Below are 21,046 nucleotides of genomic sequence, written 5' to 3'. Positions count from 1 at the left end.
CACAGTACGATCAAGAACACAAATCCTCTACAAATATCTAATGCTACTGATTCCCCCCCCCCCCCCCCCATTAAAAAAAATTAGAGCGCGCCTTTTTGGCTTAGTCTACAGAATTCATCATGCACCCACCTCATGTGTTCAGCAACATATGTTGGTGCATGATGCCCCATGTGGGGAAGAGGTAAAACTTACTGCGGGGGGGGGTGGGGGTGGGGGAGAAGAGAGGAGGATAACAAAAAGATAATGAGGTAGATAGAATTTATAACTTCACAGGATCACTCCCTGCAGAAAGGATAAGTACATTCATCTGTAAAAAATTAAAGATGAGGTAGGTTTGAATTAACGTTGTATTTTTTCGTTCTCTTAAAAAGAATTTCCCTGAGACAGTTTCTTCCTAATTCAGATAGCACAGATTAGAAGATGAGAATTCGATTGTTTCCGAAGTCAACCACAACAATCATGCCATCAGGGGTGACAGCTATACCTGAAGGTCGGTCCATCTGACCAAAGCCACTTCCCTGAGTGCCAAATTTGCATAAAAAACTACCATTTGACTCAAATATCTGCACTCGGTGGTTCCTGGAATCAGCCACAATGATGCGCCCCTCTTGATCCACAGCCACGCCTTGTGGGCGCAGGAACTGGCCGTTGCTGGTGCCTTCTGACCCAAGGAAGCGTGCCGACTGGCAATCTGGATGGATGACCAGGAGGCGATGGTTGTTGAAATCGGTCACTACCAGATGGCCTTCATGATTGAAAGTCACACCCCTTGGAGAATCAAAGTGCTTCCAGAGTGCCCCTTCGAAGCCATATTTATTCAGAAACACACCATCAGGTCCAAACAGTTGAATCCGATGGTTCCTCGTGTCAGAGACCAGGATTTTGCCCTCGGTGTTGACTGCCACGTCCCACGGGTAATTGAATTGCCCATTCTTGGTTCCCTTTTCCCCGAATTTCAGAATGAACTGCCCATCAAATGTAAAGATCTGGATGCGATGATTATCCTTGTCAGCCACAACAATCCTACGCGAGCTATCACAGGCAACACCAGCAGGGCGATCGAACTGACCAGGCCTGGAACCCAAGGTGCCAAATTTGTGGTGAAAGGTGCCACAGGGCTTAAACACCTGAATGCGGTTATTACTGCGATCAGCAACCATGATGTACCCTTCTTTGTCTACACAAACTCCCCAGGGGCGACACAGCTTGCCATCGTTGTCTCCCTCGCTGCCAAATGAAAGCCCTGGTAGTCCTATGCCAATGTAACTGCGTCCAGATTTTACCATGACTTTGAACGGACTGTTCTCTATGTGCTGGTTGCACATCATGACAGAGATTAGATGCTCTCCCTCCAGCTGTGGTCTGTAACTGACCAGGTAGGTTCCATTCTGCTGATCATTGACATCTGCACCGAACAAGTTTCCATCAGGGCCCATCACCACTGCAGAGATCATATCGCCCCCCGAAAGGCGTGGTTCACCATCATGGTCGTAGCCTATCACTGTGAAGGAGGCCGCTTTGCCCTGTAGTGCACGTTTGAGACCTTCCCCAGTGGCTTTGGTCAGAGGAGCAAAAGCCCCACTGCTGACAAACCCCATTGATTTAATGGCCATATACAGAGCCTGGTCAGGAGGAGTGAACATGACTCTGTCATCCTCCTGTGGCTGTAGAAGGCCTCTCACATTCTTCAGCTCTTGCACTTGAGCCAGCATGCGATCCCGAGCCAGGAGAATATCCATGCTACGACCCTCCTCTAGGACCTGCTGAACTGCACTAATAGTGTTGTCCAGTTTATTTAGATTCTGACGCAACTTTTCAACTTGCAGGTAAAGGGACTTGGCTTTGACTTGACGAATCTTTTCCACCTTAAAAACAAGCAAAACAAACCCATTACATTTCTATTAAAAGACAGCTAATAGTTCAGAAATATTTTTCTAGTGTTGCTTTCCTACCAGTAGTGCAAGTAGGGTAGCACTCTCCAGTACGCAGTATCGGCAAGAGATTTTTAGGGGGTACCCAAAAGACTTTGGGCTGCGGTCTGCTCCTTAAAGGAGCAGAACATGGCTAGGGAGGGCATTCATTCTTTATATGGTTTTAACAGCACAATGCATATGCTAACAAACTTAAACAAAGCCTTTGTTTAAGTTTGTTAGCATATGCATTGTGCTGTTAAATTGGTCGAGCCCTTAAGAAGGGAGCGGTGGGGGGAAGGAAGGTGTTTAAACAGTGTTTTTGATTCTGTTTCTCCTCATTGGTCTGAATTATCCATGACATTCATACTGCATCACATCAAGTCCAAACCATTAGAAGAATGCCTCTGCTTGCACTGACCAGAGGATGTTTGGATTCTGATGTCAGCCCAGTTCTGCAGCCTGACAGGTATCAGGTGTTGTCCCCAGTGTACATAGAATTCTTCTTTGCAGCCAAACTAGTCTAACAGACTCCTGAAACTCTTACTATTTGCATGTCCATAGACCACTTTTGTGGTAAGAGGTTCAGGAGTCTGTTCTGTTCCTATAAAGGAAGTTGAATCTCCCACTAAAATGCAATGTTTGGGTACAATACCATGATACAGTTTAGTTTATCTGTCCAGAGACAGTTCTCATGCATGTTCTGCCAGGCTGATTTTGATTGCCCCTCCTGTGTGTCATGCTGAAGAAAATAATACATGGCACACACAGTTCTATGCCTCTTTTCCATCAAACCCAGATCGGGCAGCATCTTTGCTTTCCTAGTGCCTGGGGGAGAGCAATACTTAGATAAAGGCAAGCTGGCAGAAGCTTAGTTTGGACATAAGGGAAGAACTGATAGTGTGTTAAGGGAAAGTGGGGTGATTGTCTTTCCTATCCTTCTTTCATTTAAGAAGTTTTCAATTTGGGGTGCTGCTGGATCCTCAATGACACCTGGAAGTACAGGTGGCACCAGGGGCCCAAAGCATCGTTTTACAACTGCATCTGTTAAACAGATGCAGTTGTAAAATTTTAGACAGTAAGGGGGGTATTGGAGGGGACAGGAAGAGCGTGGGGGCCCCGGGCTGGGAGGAGTCACATGGAGTGTCACTTGGGGAGGTCACGTACCCTTCCTTGTGTCCCTCCCATGAGCGCAAGAAATGATTTCTACTTGCACCACTGTTTCCTACATAAAATTGGAGCGTAGTTGCCACAGGGATGTTAAGAGATCATGAATGGAAGGGGAAGTGGTCTGCAGGACAAACGCTCTGTGAAGATGTGGTCCATGTGAGGAAAATAATTAGGGGAAATGTTGATGCACATTGCAAACTGAACCTGCTGAGAATCACTGGCCCCTCCTCTGACAAATATAGCCTTAATTAAAAGCAACACACACTTCTGCCATGACGTTTTGCTGCACTAGTTTGCTACTTAAAAGAAAGGTCATTATTAACAACTAAAAATAGTCTTCTTTCTTTGCAATTGTCCCATCTTCCAGTCACAGGGAGCACTAAGTGTCTGGCATAATAGGATTTATAGGCAGAGTGACAATTTTTTTTCAGTTTATATATATGTTTTTCTTCAGTACTTTAGAAATCCATTCAAGATGTTAATGGCAAAAAACACATGCCTTGTAAAATTAATGAAATGTGTAATCACTTCATTGTTGCAGAGTGTACTCCACCATCAGTAATGCAGCCAAACATTCAGAAATTTCAGCCAGTGTGTCCATACGGTCAATGTACATAGCGTTTGAAGACTGCAGTTATATGTTTAACAGATGAAGGAAGAAGTTCTGCAATGGTGAAGTGTGGACATGTGTTATTAAACTTACAAGACATGCAGTTTCTACCAAGTGTGTTTTCAACATGGACATTTTAAAAAGATGCTCATCCCTTCCTTAGAACAGCTCCCTATGGCCTAATATTCAAAAGTGACTAGAAAATCACTAATCGCTTCTGAAAAGTTAGGCCTAAAATGCTACTTACATTAATAATAATAAGTAATTAAAGTCTTTAATTTTATCACCCTGGAGGCTTGAACTGAGAAGGAATGCAGGCAGGAGGCGCATATTTTAAAGCCTGGAGTTTCCATAGAGTCCAGTACCTGCATTGGGGGGGAGAAACGACTCACACTGATCAAAACTCCCAAAAAAGAACCCCAATTCTACTCCTAAAACTATAAAAAGACTATAAAAACAATAAACCACTCTAAAACTAGCTATGTACAATTGTATATTGTTAAGTGCGTCACACACAAGAGGACACTAATAGTTCCGGGCTAGACCATGCAGCGGTGAGAAGGAACTGGAAATGCGGTTGGTCTGCCCCACCCTTGGATGAAACCATGAGGCAAGACAAGGGATCAGCACGGACCAACGGACACTACTAATTTCAAAATCTCCAGCTGCAGATGCACATACGTTAATCCTCCATGGAATATAATAGGGACCATCACTCGAAGAAGTAGTCAGAATTCGTCTGTTTAATAACTGAACAAGCCCTGTTCCCCGTGCTGCTGCAGGGCCATGCAGAAATCAGACAGAAACCAAATTTCACAATTTCTCTGTGAACCAGAAATCCTGTATTTTGGCCAGCTCTGTTTGCAGATCCAGCAAGAATCAGGGCTACTGCATTTCCTATCCATTCCTCTGTGACCGTACATTTTTGTTCTTAAAAGTACACATTTCGAATCCAATGGATATATATTTATTATGAGCCACATTCTACCATTCTCATTCATGTTGAAAATACCTTAATCCTCAAACTGATTTTAAAATGGGACTACCTGTATTGTAAATACCACTCAAAATATAACTCAACACAAGGGTATCATAATATGGCCCTATTCTAATTTAAAGACAGGTCAGATTTCCATCTTAAAGGTTAATTGTTAGTAACTAGAACAGCTAACTATACCTATATAAAAAGCTTTTTACCTTCCACAGCAGCTCACACTCCCGTTCTTCCAGGGCCTTCTTATGTCGAGACGTCATGGCTTTGACTTCAGACTGCACCACCTTTGCTTTCATCTCAACCTGCTCCGCCACAGCTTGCGCCTGTTCAATACTCAGCTGGAGAATAAACAGGACACGCATATTGCTTAGTCAAACCAATTTAAGTTGCATTAGGTGATGGCTCTTACATTTAACCCAATGCCTCCAGCACTAGAACAGAAACAGGTCAACTGTGCTCTCATAATGCTATTGTAGGACAAAGTTCAAGGCAGCTGTTTTCATGTAGTTTTCCCGAGTGCATGTCAGTTTCACATATTAGATGCTGGAATTTATACAAAATTCACTTCATAGGACCAAATTCTTCCCCAGCATAGCCTGTGAAACCCCACTGATACCAGTGCAGTTGCACAGGATTCAAGTTAATGTACAATTTGGTCCAGTATGCACATGTTGATTAAGTCCAATATCAAACCTACATTCTTTAGACATGTGTGTTGAGAATCCAAAATGACCTTCTGATCCTCAAGTATTTTAGACTAACAATGCATTTGCTACAGGATACAAATCTAGTCTTCTAGTAAGACTTCTCTTTTCCACTAATGCAGAGGTCCCCAAAGTTGGAGCATGCCCCCACAGGGGGGGAGTGGATGCAGTGGACCAGGCCCAGTCTCCACAAGTGTGGGGAGGGAATGCCACCCAGCCCCTCTCCGCCCCCAGCTGTCCCTGGCTCCCGGCCCCACCCCCAGCCTCAGCTCCATTCCTGGCCCAGAGCAGAGGCTGGGAGCGGAGCCGCACTTTGCCACAGGCCAGGCACTGGCCCCCACTGCAGCCCAGCTGTGGCTTTGCTCCCACCCCCAACCTCAGCCCCTGGCCCCAGACCCACCCCCAGCTATGGCCCCAGCCTCAGCCCCCTTACACTTGTCTGTGTTTCTTCCCCCTCCCCCCTCCAAGCCACAACCCTGCTCCCAGTCCTGGGCAGGGTGGGGGCTTGGGCAGGGATAAGGGGGGCTGTGACCCTCAGAAGTTGGGAACTACTGTACTAATGTATGCCATTTCTATGCAAGTCAATTGTATGTAGACAGCAATACTTTTTATATATGACTTGGAGAAAGGAGTGGCTGCACATGAAAATAAAATTAAGTCTATTGGCACTTTAAAACTGGAGAGACATGAGCAAGTGTTAGATAGAGACTGAAACTTCAAGTCCTCTAGACACAAGTGTAGTCAACTTTCCTGTTTTATATTTAATAAAGTGAAACTATCAGCATTTTCAGAAGCATGGAAGTTGCAATATACCAGGGTTGTACGGTTAGGACCTCATGTTTTGACAGCTGAGGCTAATAATCCTCAGAAATGCAATCTTGAGAAACAGAATAGAGAAAAAGTGTTGTAAGTAGCTGTCTATCTAGTAGGGGCTTCAAACTAGGTAGAGTGTCTTGTGGTAACGGTCATTGGATGGGCTGGTAGGGAAGTTGTTAATAGAATCTTATGACATCTGGATCAAATCTGACTTGGGTTAGGAACTTTTAAGAACATCACTTTCAATAAAAGACTGTCATGCTAGAACTCTATAATCTGATTATAAATGTGGGTAAGGAACATCTACATTTAAGACAAGGGGAGCAATATTCTTGACTGGTAGAAGATCTCCTTGATAAGAGCAGAGAGGAAGTTACTTTTAAAAGGAAACTGCAAAAAAAAAAACAACGGGATATTAAAGTTCCAGGCACCTAAATTCGGCCTCTCAAAGCCTGGATAACTTAGACCAGGGGTCGGCAACCTATGGCACACGTGCCAAAGACGGCACACAAACTGATTTTTAATAGCATGCTGCTGTGTGCCGGGTCCCAGCTGCCGGCCCCGCTCAGCCCGCTGCCGAACCCAGGCCAGGACCCCGGCAGGCACTAGTGTGCCATTAAAAATCCTGCCCGCCCCGGCCCGCTCTTCTCCGCCCCCCACAGGGGCAGGGTGAAGAAGCTTGGTCCTGCTGGCTGCTGTTGCAGAGCAGGCAAGCTCCTCCCACCTCTTCCCCCAGCATGCTGGGTACCTGCCCCTCCTCCTCTCCCTCCCTGCTGCGGATCAGCTGATGGCCCTTGCGGTGGAGGGGGAAAAGCAGAGCCGCAGTGTGCTCACTGCTCTGGGGAGAAGGCGGAGAAGGGGGGGAGGGGGGAGAGAATCAGGGCATATCCCTTCCAGCCCCCTGCCGTGAGCTGCTCTGGGCAGGGGGCAGGGAGCACCCCCATGACCCCAACCCACACCCCCAGCCCCCTGCCCTGAGCCCTGCACCCCCCCCCACATACACACCCAGCCCTCTGCCCTGAGCCCTGCACCCCCCCCCCGCACACATACACCCAGCCCTCTGCCCTGACCCTCACACCCCCCACACACCCCAGCTTCCTGCCCGGACCCTTACACCCCCCACACACCCTCCCAGCCCTCTGCCCTGACCCCTGCACCCCCCTCAGACACCTCCAGCCCTCTGCCCTGACCCCTGCACTCCCCCACGACCCAGCCCTGACCCCAGCACCCCCCACACCCCATGCCCTGACTCCAGCACCCTCCTCACATGTCCCCAGCCCTCTGCCCTGACTCATGCATCCTCCTCACATACCCCCAGCCCTAACTCCTGCACCCCCCACACATACCCAGCCCCCCCACCCCATGCCCTGACTCTTGCACCCCCCACATTCCCACCCCCACCCTGAGCACCAAACGGGAGCTCCTGCACCCCTTGCACCAAATGGAAGCTGCCCAGGTAAGCACTCCACACCCAAACCTCCTGCCCCAACTCTGAGCCCCCTCCCTCATTCTAGCTCCTGGCCAGACCCTACACCCCAACCCCCAGCCTGCTCCTTCACCCCCAGCCTTGTGCTCAGTGCTCTCCCACCCTCAGCTCAGTGCAGAGAGGAAGAGAATGGGCTAGAACCAGGGAGAAGGTAGGTACCCACTCTATGTGGACAGGGCTGGGATCCCAGACTGGCAGCAGGCTGAGCGGGGCCGGCAGCCTGGCTGGCAGGAGATGGCGGACGGAATCCCAGACCGGCAGTGGGCTGAGCCCACTGCCTGTCTGGGGTCCCGACTGCTGGTCCCGCTCAGCCTGCTGCCGGTCTGGGGTTCTGGCTGCCGGCCCCTTGCCAGCCGGGGTCCCGGCCGCAGGCCCTGCTCAGCCTGCTGCCGGCCTAGGTGAACGGAACCCCAGGCTGGCAGCGGGCTGAGCGGGCCGGCGGTGTAAGATCAGCATTTTAATTTAAATTTTAAATGAAGCTTCTTAAACATTTTGAAAGCCTTGTTTATTTTACATACGACAATAGTTTAGTTATATAATATATAGACCTATAGAGAGAGAGCTTCTAAAAAACGTTAAAATGTATTACTGGGACGCAAAACCTTACATTAAAGTGAATAAATGAAGGCTCGGCACACCACTTCTGAAAGGTTGCTGACACCTGACTTAGACCAAATTAACGAACAGCCTGTGTTGTAGGAAGAGTGGAGATTCTGTGGCTCAGTAGATGAGGTCAAGGAACTGCAGCCTCAGCGAGAATGGAGTGATGAGAAGGATTCTGAGAAAGATGCATGGAGATGGCAGTAACCCATTTTCATTCCTGTAATCACAGTCTGCTGGTCTGTGAGCTCTCCCCCAGAAGCAAGACAGAGCTCCCTTTCAATGAAAGGGCTGAAATATGTGGGTTAGATGAGAAGCAAGTTCTATTTCCTCTTAGGAGTCTGCTTTAGACAGCCTTCCAAATGGCCTCTGAGAACTAAGAACCAGCTCAGTTGTAAGCTGCGTTGGCCAACTGAATACAGTTTAGAAGATGATGATTCCAGTTTTACATTTAAACAAACAACAAAACTAAAAAGGATCTGAAAACAAGTGCTCAGCAGAAGGCGTCCATAACTCTCATGTGAAGCTATGGAGGCAGACTCAGATTAATTCAGTCCTAGTCTGACGTGTGCAAAATGAATTGCTCATCTTCTACCTCACCTGCGATTGGCCAAGTAATCTAAATATTTATCAGCTTCCTCTGCTACGGTGAAAAGGTGAGTGTTTCTTAAATTGATCTGGAGCTTCACCAGCTACAGCAAGAGATAATCTCATTTTAAAACCTGTCACTTTAATACTGCTAGGAGCCTTGTGGGTTTTTTTTTTTTTTACGGTGTATCATTAAGATAAATTTGGCTTTTTGTATTTTCCTCTAATAGGTTACCTTTCCTCAAGATAGTCAAAGAACAAATCCAAGACAAAATGAATCCTCCACATAAACAAGGCTGATTTTGTGGTCTAATTATCCAGTTCAAGTAGAAATCTTTTAAACTTTATCTGAATCAAACTCTCCTAGCTCTCCATAGACAAAATTCTGCTACCCAGTGTGTTGACACTTCCATCTTCTCTAGAAATCACAGTTCAGGCAGCCTCAAAGCTCCATTTTTAAATCTGTCTTCTTTTCAGGGTTCAGTTTCTTTCTCAGCTTGGTTTTCATAAGTACCTCAGGAATACTCTACTGTTAAGGCCACAAAAGAATAAATTTAATTTTTGGTTGGATATTGATCCATAGAACACATCTCCTCCTACAGAGAGTCCCAAAATGAAGTTTTAGTGAATTGTATTGATCATTTCTAGTTATTTTGGAGTGATCTACCTAGATGATGAAAATGTAGTGCTCAAAGACAAAGACTGCTCTTTCAGGATTTGACATGCCTCAGTTTCTGTTGTCTTTTTATTCCTGTTTTCATAGCCTAAACCTTAACATACACCACATACAAAGAAAACGTGTGCGTGTGTAAAAAGCAGTCACTACAAAACCCCAGCTGACTGTGGAAGTGAGAATAGTCTCAATGAAGGATGGCCGTAGCACTGAAACACTGCCAATCACTGAGCTATTCCTGCCAGCAACCTTTCAACACTGCCAGCTCTCTGCCACAAACCTACCTGTACAGTAGCAACTGTGCAAAGTGTACAGAACTCGAATATCAGAGGAAATGTCGGGCATACTGTATTGTTCATACTTTCAGATTTCAAAGCACGTATTATTACATATACTGCAATAGCTTCTGTTGGGATAGTCTTTATTCTCCAAGTACCTGGGAGCTTTTAAGAGGATATATAATTTTTCAGTTTATTATTAATAGGAATAATTACTTAGTACTTACACAGACAACATTTTACATTTTCAAAGCACTTGAGCTATACAAACACCCCGGCATATACAAACATAGTGAGAGGCAAAGTCTGGGCTAAGGAGCCCACTGGGTAATACTGGAATCAAACATTCCATTCCAAGGTGAGACAACAGATCCAGACCTGCTCAACCAGTTCCTATACTCTGTAGCCAGAGTGGAGCTCAGTGGCGCTGCCACAAAAAGGGGGAACAGCAAACTGGTATCAGAGGCATTCAAGGACACTTCAGGCTCTATCAGAGAAGTGCATCTTCTGCCTGGACTACATACACTGAGGAAGTGCATTCTGCAATTTAATATGAGACAGTCTACCACTGTGACACTCCAGAGGCCATAGGACTAGGACTTCAGAGATGTCTTGACATTAAAGGGGTGTTATCAGTTACATTCACTGTGATATAAAGGCAAGGGTGCACAGCTGGATGCCGGAAGAAACTAGAAACTGATTGACACTCAAAATAAAAGAGGTGCATTTATTTAAAGACAAAAGGAACATTAGAGATCTGCTTATGAACTGTGTGTAGTGTACAATTAGGATCATTCAAACACATAGCTCAGAGCACATCTGTTTTCCACTCTTTAGGAGGCAAGATGAATATATGAAGAAAACCGTATCCAATCATTATAAAAAAGCTATAACAAATTATGTTGCATCAAGTTTTTACTGCTCTCCTATCAATATACTAGAAGCTAGAAACTGGGCCAAATGCTGGCATAAATTTTCAGAAACAGTTCCATCTTGATTATTTCCCATCAGACTGGTTTAATTTTTTATATCAGTAGCATAAAAATGACTGACTTTTTATAACCATTCTTTCCCTATTGTTCCAAGATTTGACAGAAAGAGATATGCCATTTAAAATCTACATAAAAGGACTACTTGATAATCCCACTGACAAACTATATGAAAACAATTTGCATCTTTCAAAGACACGGACTTTCTCCAGTCCCTTTTGAATCGTATGTAACACTGAAGAGCCAGATACTCAGCTGTTGTAAATCTGCATAGCTCCACCGAAATTAATGTAGCTATACCAATTTACATAAGCCAAGGATCTAGCTAATGTGAATGTTATCTGTGAATATAAAAAATACATTAAAATAGAGTTAAGGTTGAAAGTATGTATCAGTAACTCAAGAGTAAAATCCTTACAGGGATGTCATAATTAACATCACAGAAAGCATTACAAGACCAGGAAACTTAGAAAGAATCCAAACATGTTAAGGTATAGGTGTCTTAACTGTGCATTTCCAAGTAACTTCAATTCTAGCCTATAATGACACCATGCAAAACAAATGTACAATTATAATTAGTATATTACGGTATTTGCTGGTCTGGATTAAATTCAACTGGTTTCTAAAAAACATATTTGATTTTTCATTTTTGACTCATGTGGTCACAACAGGTGGAGTTAAGTGTTCTAAATGCCTTTACTACAGCGTTTCCAAATTTTAATATGTTTACATTTCTTTTAAATTTACGCCTTGACCCTAACTCTGAATCCTGAATTAGTGATGCTTGTTTTAGGGAGGATTACAACAGCCCTGTGATGTGTTTATTCCGTGAACTACAGCTATATATCCTTCACCTTAAGTCCATTTAAGCAAGTTTTGTCTGGGAAGTTTCCTTTTGTGAAAGATTTAAAATGTCAGAAATGAACATCAAACAAGAATGCCAAAGAGAATGTTACATGTGGTATTTCTAATGGTTTGGAGATCAGCAGCAGCATCTTTAAGCCTTTTTACTTTAGCTTTAAGGGCTAATTTCACCAGTACACCACGTGGCTGCTTTCTCCCACTCTGGCGCAGAGCAAAGCAGTCTGCTTCCATCTCCCATTTCCTTCTGCACATGCCCACCTGACCACAGGCTTTCCTCCTACCCACTGCTCTGAATAGATTTGGTGCAACAAGTAGTTTGAGACGTTTTTAGGATTAATGGACTTTTTTTTTTTTTTTTTTTTTTTGCAATTCTTCATAATGGAAAGTGTCTTCTTCAGCTACTGGTTCCCACTGTTCCCCACACAAGTGAAGCCAACCTGGCTTCAACTAAGATGGTAGCTCCCCTGTGCTGTCAGGAAGCAGCATCTTAGGGCACGTCTTCACTAGCAATGTTAAAGCGCTGCAGCGGCAGCAGTTTAATGTGGCTATGCAGAGAGCTCCCAGTGCTAAAAAACCCCACCTCCACAAGGGGAATAGCTACCAGCGCTGGGAGCGCGGCTCCCACTGCTGGTGCACCGTCTACACTGGCACGTCACAGCGCTGAAACTTGCAGCGCTCAGGGGGGTGTTTTTTCACACCCCTGAGCGAGAAAGTTGGAGCGCTGTAAAGTGCCAGTGTAGAGAAGCCCTTAGTGAGTGAACTTTGGCACCATCACTATTGGCAACAATGTGAAAGAGGGCACCTTGATGAGATTAAATCTAATTTGCAAGTGGGCTAAACAGATGGGTTAAAATAGCAAAGATGCTAATATATAGCAACTAGTGACAAGTTGCGTTTCTGGATTTGTTTTGGCTTTTAATACTTTGTCAAATTAAGGTAAAACTGAAAGCTCCAAATGCTTTGCTGGTATTGGGGATGTTAGTGCTGCTTCCAATGTGTCCCTACTCCAATCCCTATCCAGTGATATTCCCCAAAGTAAAAACTGACTACCCAGAGATGTATCAATTTGTCTCTGCTCAATATTTACTGGGTTTAACTAAAAACTATTCCTAAAATCCACCTAATTAAGCTGGTTTAAGTTTTCAACATAGACTAGAGCCAGAGACCAGCCAGATGGAAATTTTTATTTGTTTGCGGGAGGGAGGGGAGATTGTTTTGAGTTGAGAGGGGAGCTGAAGGAAGGGGGACTAAAACAAAAACGCAGAGTTTTGATGGAAATAAGGCTAAAAAAAGCTAGAAAACTGGCAGACTAGAAATAGTAACAAAGTTCCATTTTCAGAGCAAAAAGCAGACAACTTTGGTTTGCATTTTTTCCATATAAGCTTTTCCCAAAAACTTTTAGGCATGAGCAATTTGCAGAAACGCCAGCATTAGCAACATTCATTTTTCCTGACACTCCTCCCACCCCAAGTTTTTAATTCAAGGAATTTAGCAAACACAGCAGGCAAAGAAGAATATTAAATACTTGAAGGGATTCAATCAACCTAAATATCATATGTGGTAAACAAACATTTCTACCACTTTTGTAAATAAAATCTTAAATCTAAGAGTGATTTGAGTAAATCGTTTGATCTGACACTATTTATGGTGTTTACAGTTTTACACTTCTTTTAGCTTGGGCAATAAAAAAACCAAACCAGTTTCACTGGCAAAATCAGTGTCAGTTTCAGGATCTCAGCGCATGGGGGATGGTAGTTAAAACAAGCTGTTCAAGTGGATTTATTTGTAAATTGTTGACATGTTTCTATTTGTCCTAGGCTTTATAGGGAGCTCCAGTTTGCCAAAAAGTTATATTTTGGACCAGATACAGGCTGACCTATAATAAAGTTTATCGCTATTGTTTGCAATGCCCTTTTACAGCGCACACACACACAAGTCCATGACATCTTAAAACTTAGAAATAAAGATCCTTTTCTTACACAGTAACTAGCTTAATACTAGTGCAGAACCTGCACAAGGCAGGTCCTTGCAAACGAAACAGTTTAACGAGAAGTGTAGAAACAGTGGTTAAAAACAAAACAAAACAAAAGATACACCCAGCAGGCCTTGAGAATATTGGACTTTTTTGGATATTTACTATGCAGCTTCACTGGTGAGAGCACTAGATCTGACAGGGCACCAGCATATTCACCCCTTTGTCATTTGACACAGCTCAGAGTAGATCTAGGCAACAATGCTGGTGAACAATGTTGTCTTGCCTACATTAGTACTCAAATCAGTTCAGCAGCAGCAGCGGTGGTGCAGACAATTCTCTATCAAGCTATAATTATGTTAAATACAGTTGCTAACTTTTTTCAGTTTGATATGACAATATTGTCCTGATAAATCAGTCTCAATTTATTCCATCAAGGGATTGGCAGCAGCATTTCAGAGTTTTCAGATTTACAATTTATGTCCCCTGATCTAAGACATCAATTACAGCTAAATAATAAAAATAATAAAAATCCCTTTCTCCCCCAAAACCCCACCAACTAGCGTATTGTTCCACATCTCTCTAACATTAAATTCCTATCAATGCAAGCTAAGCATGGAAAGATTTCGGGTGGCCTTCCAGACTCACTGGTGAGTGGGAGAAGGGGGAAGGGGAAGATTGATATGTTTTGCTTTTGGTCTTTCTAGATTCCTTTTAATTTCTTAAGTGTTAGATGGTCAGACTCCACCCCATCTGCTTCCTAGCTGGGTGCTACTTATTACCTTGCCAACAGGCAATCCCCTCAGCAATCCTCTCAATTTATTTCAGTAAGACAAAAAGGCATTGCCCTAATGGCCCTGCCTACCACCAACTCTGAAGTCTTTGATGTTGGAAGATAACAGAACCACTTCCTCTGTGTTCTGCTAACGACCCAGGCCTGTTACAGTCTTCAGCATTTAAACAACATACTGTCAAACACCACAGCAAAGGCAACTAAGGGACTGCCCAGGCTAAGCAAGGTAGTGTATTCCTAAAATCTTGTTATCCAACTTATTTGAATCAACATGTTTTGAAACCACTGTAGATGGCGTAAATTGTATTTTAACACATTAGTCTGGAGGCCAATGCTATGGCAGGTTAATACCCACCTCAAACATCTATTAAAAACACAACTTGCCCTGTTGAGATAGGGTTTTACAAACAAGTTCACTAACACGTTTTTTTTAAAACCCACACCTCTTTTATCCTAGTCTAGACATACCCTGAGATGCATGTCAGCAGGAGTGGCAGACTGAACTAACTCATTTACAACATCCTTTTCAGATTTTTAACTGAGTTTCCTCCAGAACCTCAGAGAGAGTTCAAATAAATTTCCCTTTCTGCAAGACTTCCAGTTGGGGTTATCTGCATGCTTTCCAGACATCTCAACATAGGGGGCTCAATATCCTAACTCCTATCCCCACTTAAGCACAGTTTATCTTTTCTTCTCTAAGAAGTTGGTAAATTTTACATAAAGTTCATCAACATGGCAGAAACCTATCACTTCTATCTATCCTTAAGTTCCAATGTCATGGCAACATTCCTTTTAAAGCCTGTAAACACCAATCCTTCAACCAACCAGCGGGATTGCTAAAACAGGAACATGAAGTGATCCTCCAAGGATTGAGCATGTCACCTCCACAGCCCTCCCTGTGCTATTTAAATACTAGACAACTGGGCTAGTCTCAAAAACCAGTCATTTACGCAGTTTGTATCAACATTTTAGAAAAGAGACTCAACCAAGCTAGTCTACAAGGTCTCGATGCAGCTTCTTCTGGATCTGTCAACATAGATTTGCTAGAGATGTGGGAAGAATTCCCTATTCCATGTGCGGAACCCATAGCTTCGATTCCCTTATGGACTGGAAGAAAGAAATCTCTCCTCCATAACTGGCTTTCCTGTGTGGCAGTGTCACTAACCTTTCAGCTTGACCCTCACCCTTCGAATTTCACGTATACATTTTTCCCCCTCAGTTCTGAATTATTTGTAGGATTCACATTTACAAGATCTTGTAGATCCAACACTTTTTGTGCTTCCTCAGTCCTGAACTGTCATTAACAGCTTCACTCATCATGAAATTAGGTGTCTTCTGCCAGCTGTTTTAAGTGTGGGAAAAAAATTAGAAAGGAATGGTGAGAGAAAGTAAAAGAAGCAGAGAAAGGAATGAAGCAGATTTAGGAGGAGAAAGGTGAATGTGATAATACACATAACTCTTTGCAGATTGGCACTGTAACCCATGTGGCTAATTTCTGCTTTAAAAAAATTAAGAGGCACAGTCTGCTACTCAATCATCCCAACTGGTGCAAATAAAGCATCAACATCAACAGAAGTAAAAAACAATAATCTACTTACTAACAGACAGACCCTTGTGCAAGCCAGCTTGAAGAAATTCAACGTTACTGTACCACTGAGGTTCTTTTAGCTACCATACCCTCCTCTTCGCTCAAACTTGGGGCACATTAAATATTTCTACATGGTTTCTATGGAACAGATCTGACATCTGTCAACTCTTGTCTCAGAAACAAAGCGGACATCTTAAGCAGGACTGGAAGGAGTTGTGACGTACTAGACCCTACATGAGCACAAAGCTTTAGGTGAGCCACCCACCTCTGAGCTCCAGAAATCCCAATGATTTTCTGTGTTCTGGCTCACGTGTCTTTTAGAGGACTAGTGCACAACCCCCCAAGAATGAGCCTCCAGAAACTGGGAGAGGAAGAAATAGCCTACAATTTAATATCTATGTTGTAGTAGTACTTCTTGTGCTACTCATAGTATGAGCATAAAAGTGACAGCTGCTGCCCAAGAGCTTAATTATCATATTTATGTTTTGTTCTTTATTTCTCTAGCTTAGGTACTTATATGGCCAGCATTACTATACTGAGAGCCTCACAATCTAATGCGTTTTATCTTCACTGCACCCCTAAAAGGTAGGGATGTATTAGCCCATTTTACAGTTGGGGAACTAAGGCACAGAGAAACTAAGTGACTTGCTCGAAGTCACGCAAGAAGCCTATGGCACAGCAGGGAACTAGTCTCCCATCCAATTTCTCCCAACCCAACCCAACCCATAAATCCCTCCTCTCATGACCAGCAGCAGCAGCTAAGAGGCTCCAATTTGTAGCCCTTGGTAAGAGGACGTTCTACCAGATAGAATTAGTGATTTATCACTCAAACCTCAAAATTACTGATATGTACTCTCAAACGTAGCTCTATCTTAGTGGGGTTTTTTTTGTTTGTTTTTTTTTTAATTACAAAGAGTTCCCAGACAAAAACCTTACACATTGCTACCAAACAAGCAACGGAAAGAAATACTACCATGTGGTCTCTGTAATGATTTGAATATAAGTAATATCAACCTTTTCAAATTTTTAAAAAAATTCTAACATGTCAAGTTTCACTGGTTTGCTATGGCTACTCTACCCTACTCTGGAGTAGCGCGAAGTAGTGAGAACATACTGGCCTGCAGAAGTGGCTTTATTTCAACAATTTCCATCCCTTTCCTGCCCTCCACATCCCTCCCTCTCAGGCCAAACTCACCCTTTCCCCTACCCTTTGGGTGATTTTGAAAAGAAATAGTTAAGTGTCGTGATTTGTACGTCATTTTTCATAACAAAGTTCATCTATCAGAGGCTGGAGCATAACATCTTCAGAAAAACTCAAATAATGTCTGCCCTCCTTCAAAATGGCTGCCTGTCATCTGTTTTTGTCAATGGGAGTGAAGCTAAATTCCCCTCAACTATGCGTAGGACACTGAGCATTTGGGGAATGATGTAGCAAGCATAAAAACATAAGAACAGTCATACTGGGTCAGACCAATGTTCCATCTGGCCCAGTATCCTGTCTTCCAACCAGGGCCAATGCCAGGTACTTCAGTGAGAATAAACAAAACAGGTAATCCTCAAGTGAGCCAAACCCTGTCGCCTATACCCAGCTTCTGGCAAGCACTTTTGTCAAGGGTACCTTGTGGCTTCAGTAGCATTGAGAACAATAGAAAATGGCTGCCATTTTTAAAGAGGGCAGTTTGTAGCCTTCCCTGAAGATTCTGTACCAGCCTCCATGGCAGGAAAAACTTTTTTTTTATGAACATGAACAGCCATAAAAAAAAATCAAAAATAATTAATTGAATTTTAGCCTATACAAAGAATTCAGTGAGTTTTAATCATATGTAAAGTTTTAAGAGTCTGTTATTCGGTTAAGATCATTAAAGACTAAAGAAGTCTGATACCCAGGTGCTAAATTTCTTAAAGGCCTTAATTTAAAATTAATTTTAGCTCCTGAACAGATTTACTTATAAATCCTCAGAGAAAGAATATAGTGTTTTTCATACATAACAAAAAGTTTTGAATTCCTGTTTTAAAAGCAAAGCTCATCCTCAACTATGGAGCTGCAAACTAGTATCTCCATAACAGACGCAAGCTGCCAGGTATCTCTCATGCTCCAAATTGGTGATATGAAGTTGCTTGTTCTGTAGCTCCATTTGGGGGTGTGTGTGTGTTTAATTACAAAGAGTTCCCAGACAAAAACCTCACACAATAGCTTTAAACAAGGAACAGAAAGAAATACTACCTTGAGGTCTCTATAATGATTTGAATAAGTAATATCAACCTTTTTTAATTTTTTAAAAATTCTAACTTATGTCAAGATTCACTGGTATGCTCTGGCTGCTCCACCCTAGTCTGTTTGTTGTTGGGTGGGTTTGTTTGTTTGGGGTTTGTTTGTTTTTTTTGGGGGGGTGGGGAGGATTAAAGATACTTCATGCTGCTACTCAGTTTACTTAGATTCAAGATGGTAAAACATAATAGTCTATTTTTAGGTTAAAAGAATTATAACAGATTTAGATCATATGGTTTTTTGGGATTGGGACAGTATTTTTGTTTTGCATTTGTACAGCATCCAGCACAATGGGCACAGGTCCATGACTAGGGCTCTTAGGTGCTACGGCGCTAAAAAAAAAAAAAAATAAATCAAGAGTTAATTCCACATAAACCAAACAATCTCTGATTTGTAACCTGTGTTCCTTATAACAGAAGGAATATATAAAATCGGAGTGAACATCTGAGAGTTGAACATGCAGAATATATTTATTCACAGTATTACTGCAACCAGTTCTCTTCTAACCCAGGTGCTGAACCAGACATGGCTTTTCCGCACACCCAGATTTCAAAGAACCTTCCAATACCCTCAGCCACCAGCTGCATTTAGGGTGGGGTTTCTGTCCTTACTTTTAACTTACCTTTAGTTAAACTATATTCATTAATATTTAAAATAAACTGAAGAGTTTTAATTAGTTTCTAATTAAGTAGCGGTTATCCTCCTTTTGTACGTTTATTGTGAAAGCATTAAGCATTTCTCCCCTTGATATCTTAGACAAGAGCTGTGCTCTCCAGAAGGAAACGCAGCAGGTTTACTCCACAGGCCAAGCGGCTCGGAAGCAGATACAAAATGACAATCCCAGCTCTGCTACTAATTCATGGCATTCATAAAAGTTTGTGCTTTGAGGATTTCAGATGCCCAACGGCAAAAATCCAGGGACTGATTTTCAGAAGGTCCTGAGCGCCAACAGCTCCAAATGAAGTCTCACTTACACACTGTAGGTTTTCAGCACCTCTGATAATCATGTTCTAAATGTCTAAAGTTAAGCACTCAAATTGAGACCATCTTTGAAAATTCAGCTTATCCTCAGAGCCTCGGTATCACCATCTGTAAGATGGGGACAAACAAAATACAACTACCAAGAACTGCTGAATCTCTTGATTTTATTGAGAGTCTCACAATATTCGGTGTGGTACCTAAAGTCCTAGCTACAGAAGACAAATGATTATGTGTACGTGTAAGCTTTCATTTAAAAGAAAAATTTTCTCTAGCTTTCAGAGTTCCAGAGGAAAACATGAAAACGTGAACTGAATATACTCTAAACAAAACAGAACAGAAAGCAAATCAAAAGCACTCAATTTTCAGGGAGGTAGGGAGGATGGTTTAAATTGCATTTTAAAGATCTGATTCAAAGTCTGATTTATGACTTTTTAAATGTTTGAGTTTGGCTATACTGCCTACAAGGGTGTTATGAAGATTAATATTTGCAGAGCTTTGAAAGTGGGCAGTGCTGTATAAGTGATGTGTTGTTTATTACAACTTTGGAGAAGGTAGTAGTTTAGGGCCTGATTCTGTCCTGCTTCTCACGCTGACCAGTACTTTACTTGGCAAGAAGTTCTACTGACATCAGCAGAATTATCTGCAGAGTCAGGTACTACTCAGTGAGAGTAAGAATGGCTGAATTGGGTCCTTACCTGTATATCTGGTCAAATTCCTTTCTGCCTACCAAAATTCTTCCTGTCGTTTGAAGGGGTATGGCAATTTTCTTCCATCCTTGTCCCGTATTTAGATTTGTTGTGCACTGTTGAACAGCTGCTGCATTCCTCCATAGAAGTGGCACTATTTAATTCTATAACACCTTGCATACAAAATGCTTTATGATCCTTGAATGCAGAAATGCCTTCACCCACTCTCTGCTTAAATTCATCTGTGTTCCTATTCTGAGAAGGTTATATTTGTAATAGATCCCCACTCACCCACACAGAGTGGAATTCTAATCATTCTAATCCAAGTAGCTGATGCTTACTACTTGTCATGTTACACTGCCCAAAACTCCCAACCATGCTTGGGGACCCATCGTGCTAGGCACTGGTCAGAGCCATACCAGGAGACAGTCCGTGTTCTGAAAAGCTGGAGATAGTTGTTGGCAGTTATACAGCAGCAATGAGGCATGTGCCACCTCCAAACCAAGAGGGCTTTATAAGATCAGAACTTTGAGCTTAGAACAAGTTACATATCAAACTGTGCACAGTCTCATGTGGAAACAGCATGATGTCCCTATTTATGAAAGGATGATGCAACAAAGATGCATGTGCATAGTGTGTTGGCATTTCCTTTGATTTTGCTGCTGACAAGGAACTCCCTTCCTGAATAATGAAAAGACATCACCTAGCGCAACAAGGGAGAGGGTAGGGGACACTGAAAGGAGAGGCTTTTTGCCCTTCACACACAGGGGACATTAATTAGCAGCAGGCACAGCTGGTGGTAGACAAAAGGGAAGATTTTCTTATCCAGGTGAGCGACTTACCTGAATAGCCTGGCGTCCTTGCTGAGCATCTGCTAGCAGCTGAATGGTGAGGGTTCTGGAATCCTGGAGGGCATCTTGGAGGTAGATAAAGCTATGACCCACATGTCGTCCCATGGTGCATTCCCGGCAGATAGGGACAGAACAAGTGTCACAGTAGAAATGCAGCACCTGGAAAGGACACAGAAGAAAAAATTGTATGACACACTAAACCACCCACAGAAGAAAATAAGTAT

At 42.9% G+C, this 21,046-nt stretch overlaps 1 protein-coding gene across 1 annotated transcript in view; it reads right to left on the bottom strand.

Annotated features, from left to right (window-relative positions):
- Positions 1-211: 211 nt before the first annotated feature.
- TRIM71 (tripartite motif containing 71) overlaps positions 212-21,046 on the bottom strand; it is a 96,679-nt gene continuing 75,844 nt past the window's right edge. The window contains exons 2-4 of the mRNA XM_074943297.1: positions 20,814-20,981; positions 4,888-5,022; positions 212-1,865 (exon numbers count right to left, since the gene is read on the bottom strand). Of these exons, the coding sequence (XP_074799398.1) occupies positions 414-1,865; positions 4,888-5,022; positions 20,814-20,981 (1,755 nt within the window). The 3' untranslated portion in view covers positions 212-413. The remainder of the gene's footprint in view (positions 1,866-4,887; positions 5,023-20,813; positions 20,982-21,046) is intronic.

The sequence above is a fragment of the Natator depressus genome, chromosome 2, assembly GCF_965152275.1.
Source record: "Natator depressus isolate rNatDep1 chromosome 2, rNatDep2.hap1, whole genome shotgun sequence".
Taxonomy (NCBI): Eukaryota; Metazoa; Chordata; order Testudines; family Cheloniidae; genus Natator; species Natator depressus.
This window is presented reverse-complemented; position numbering and strand designations above follow the sequence as displayed.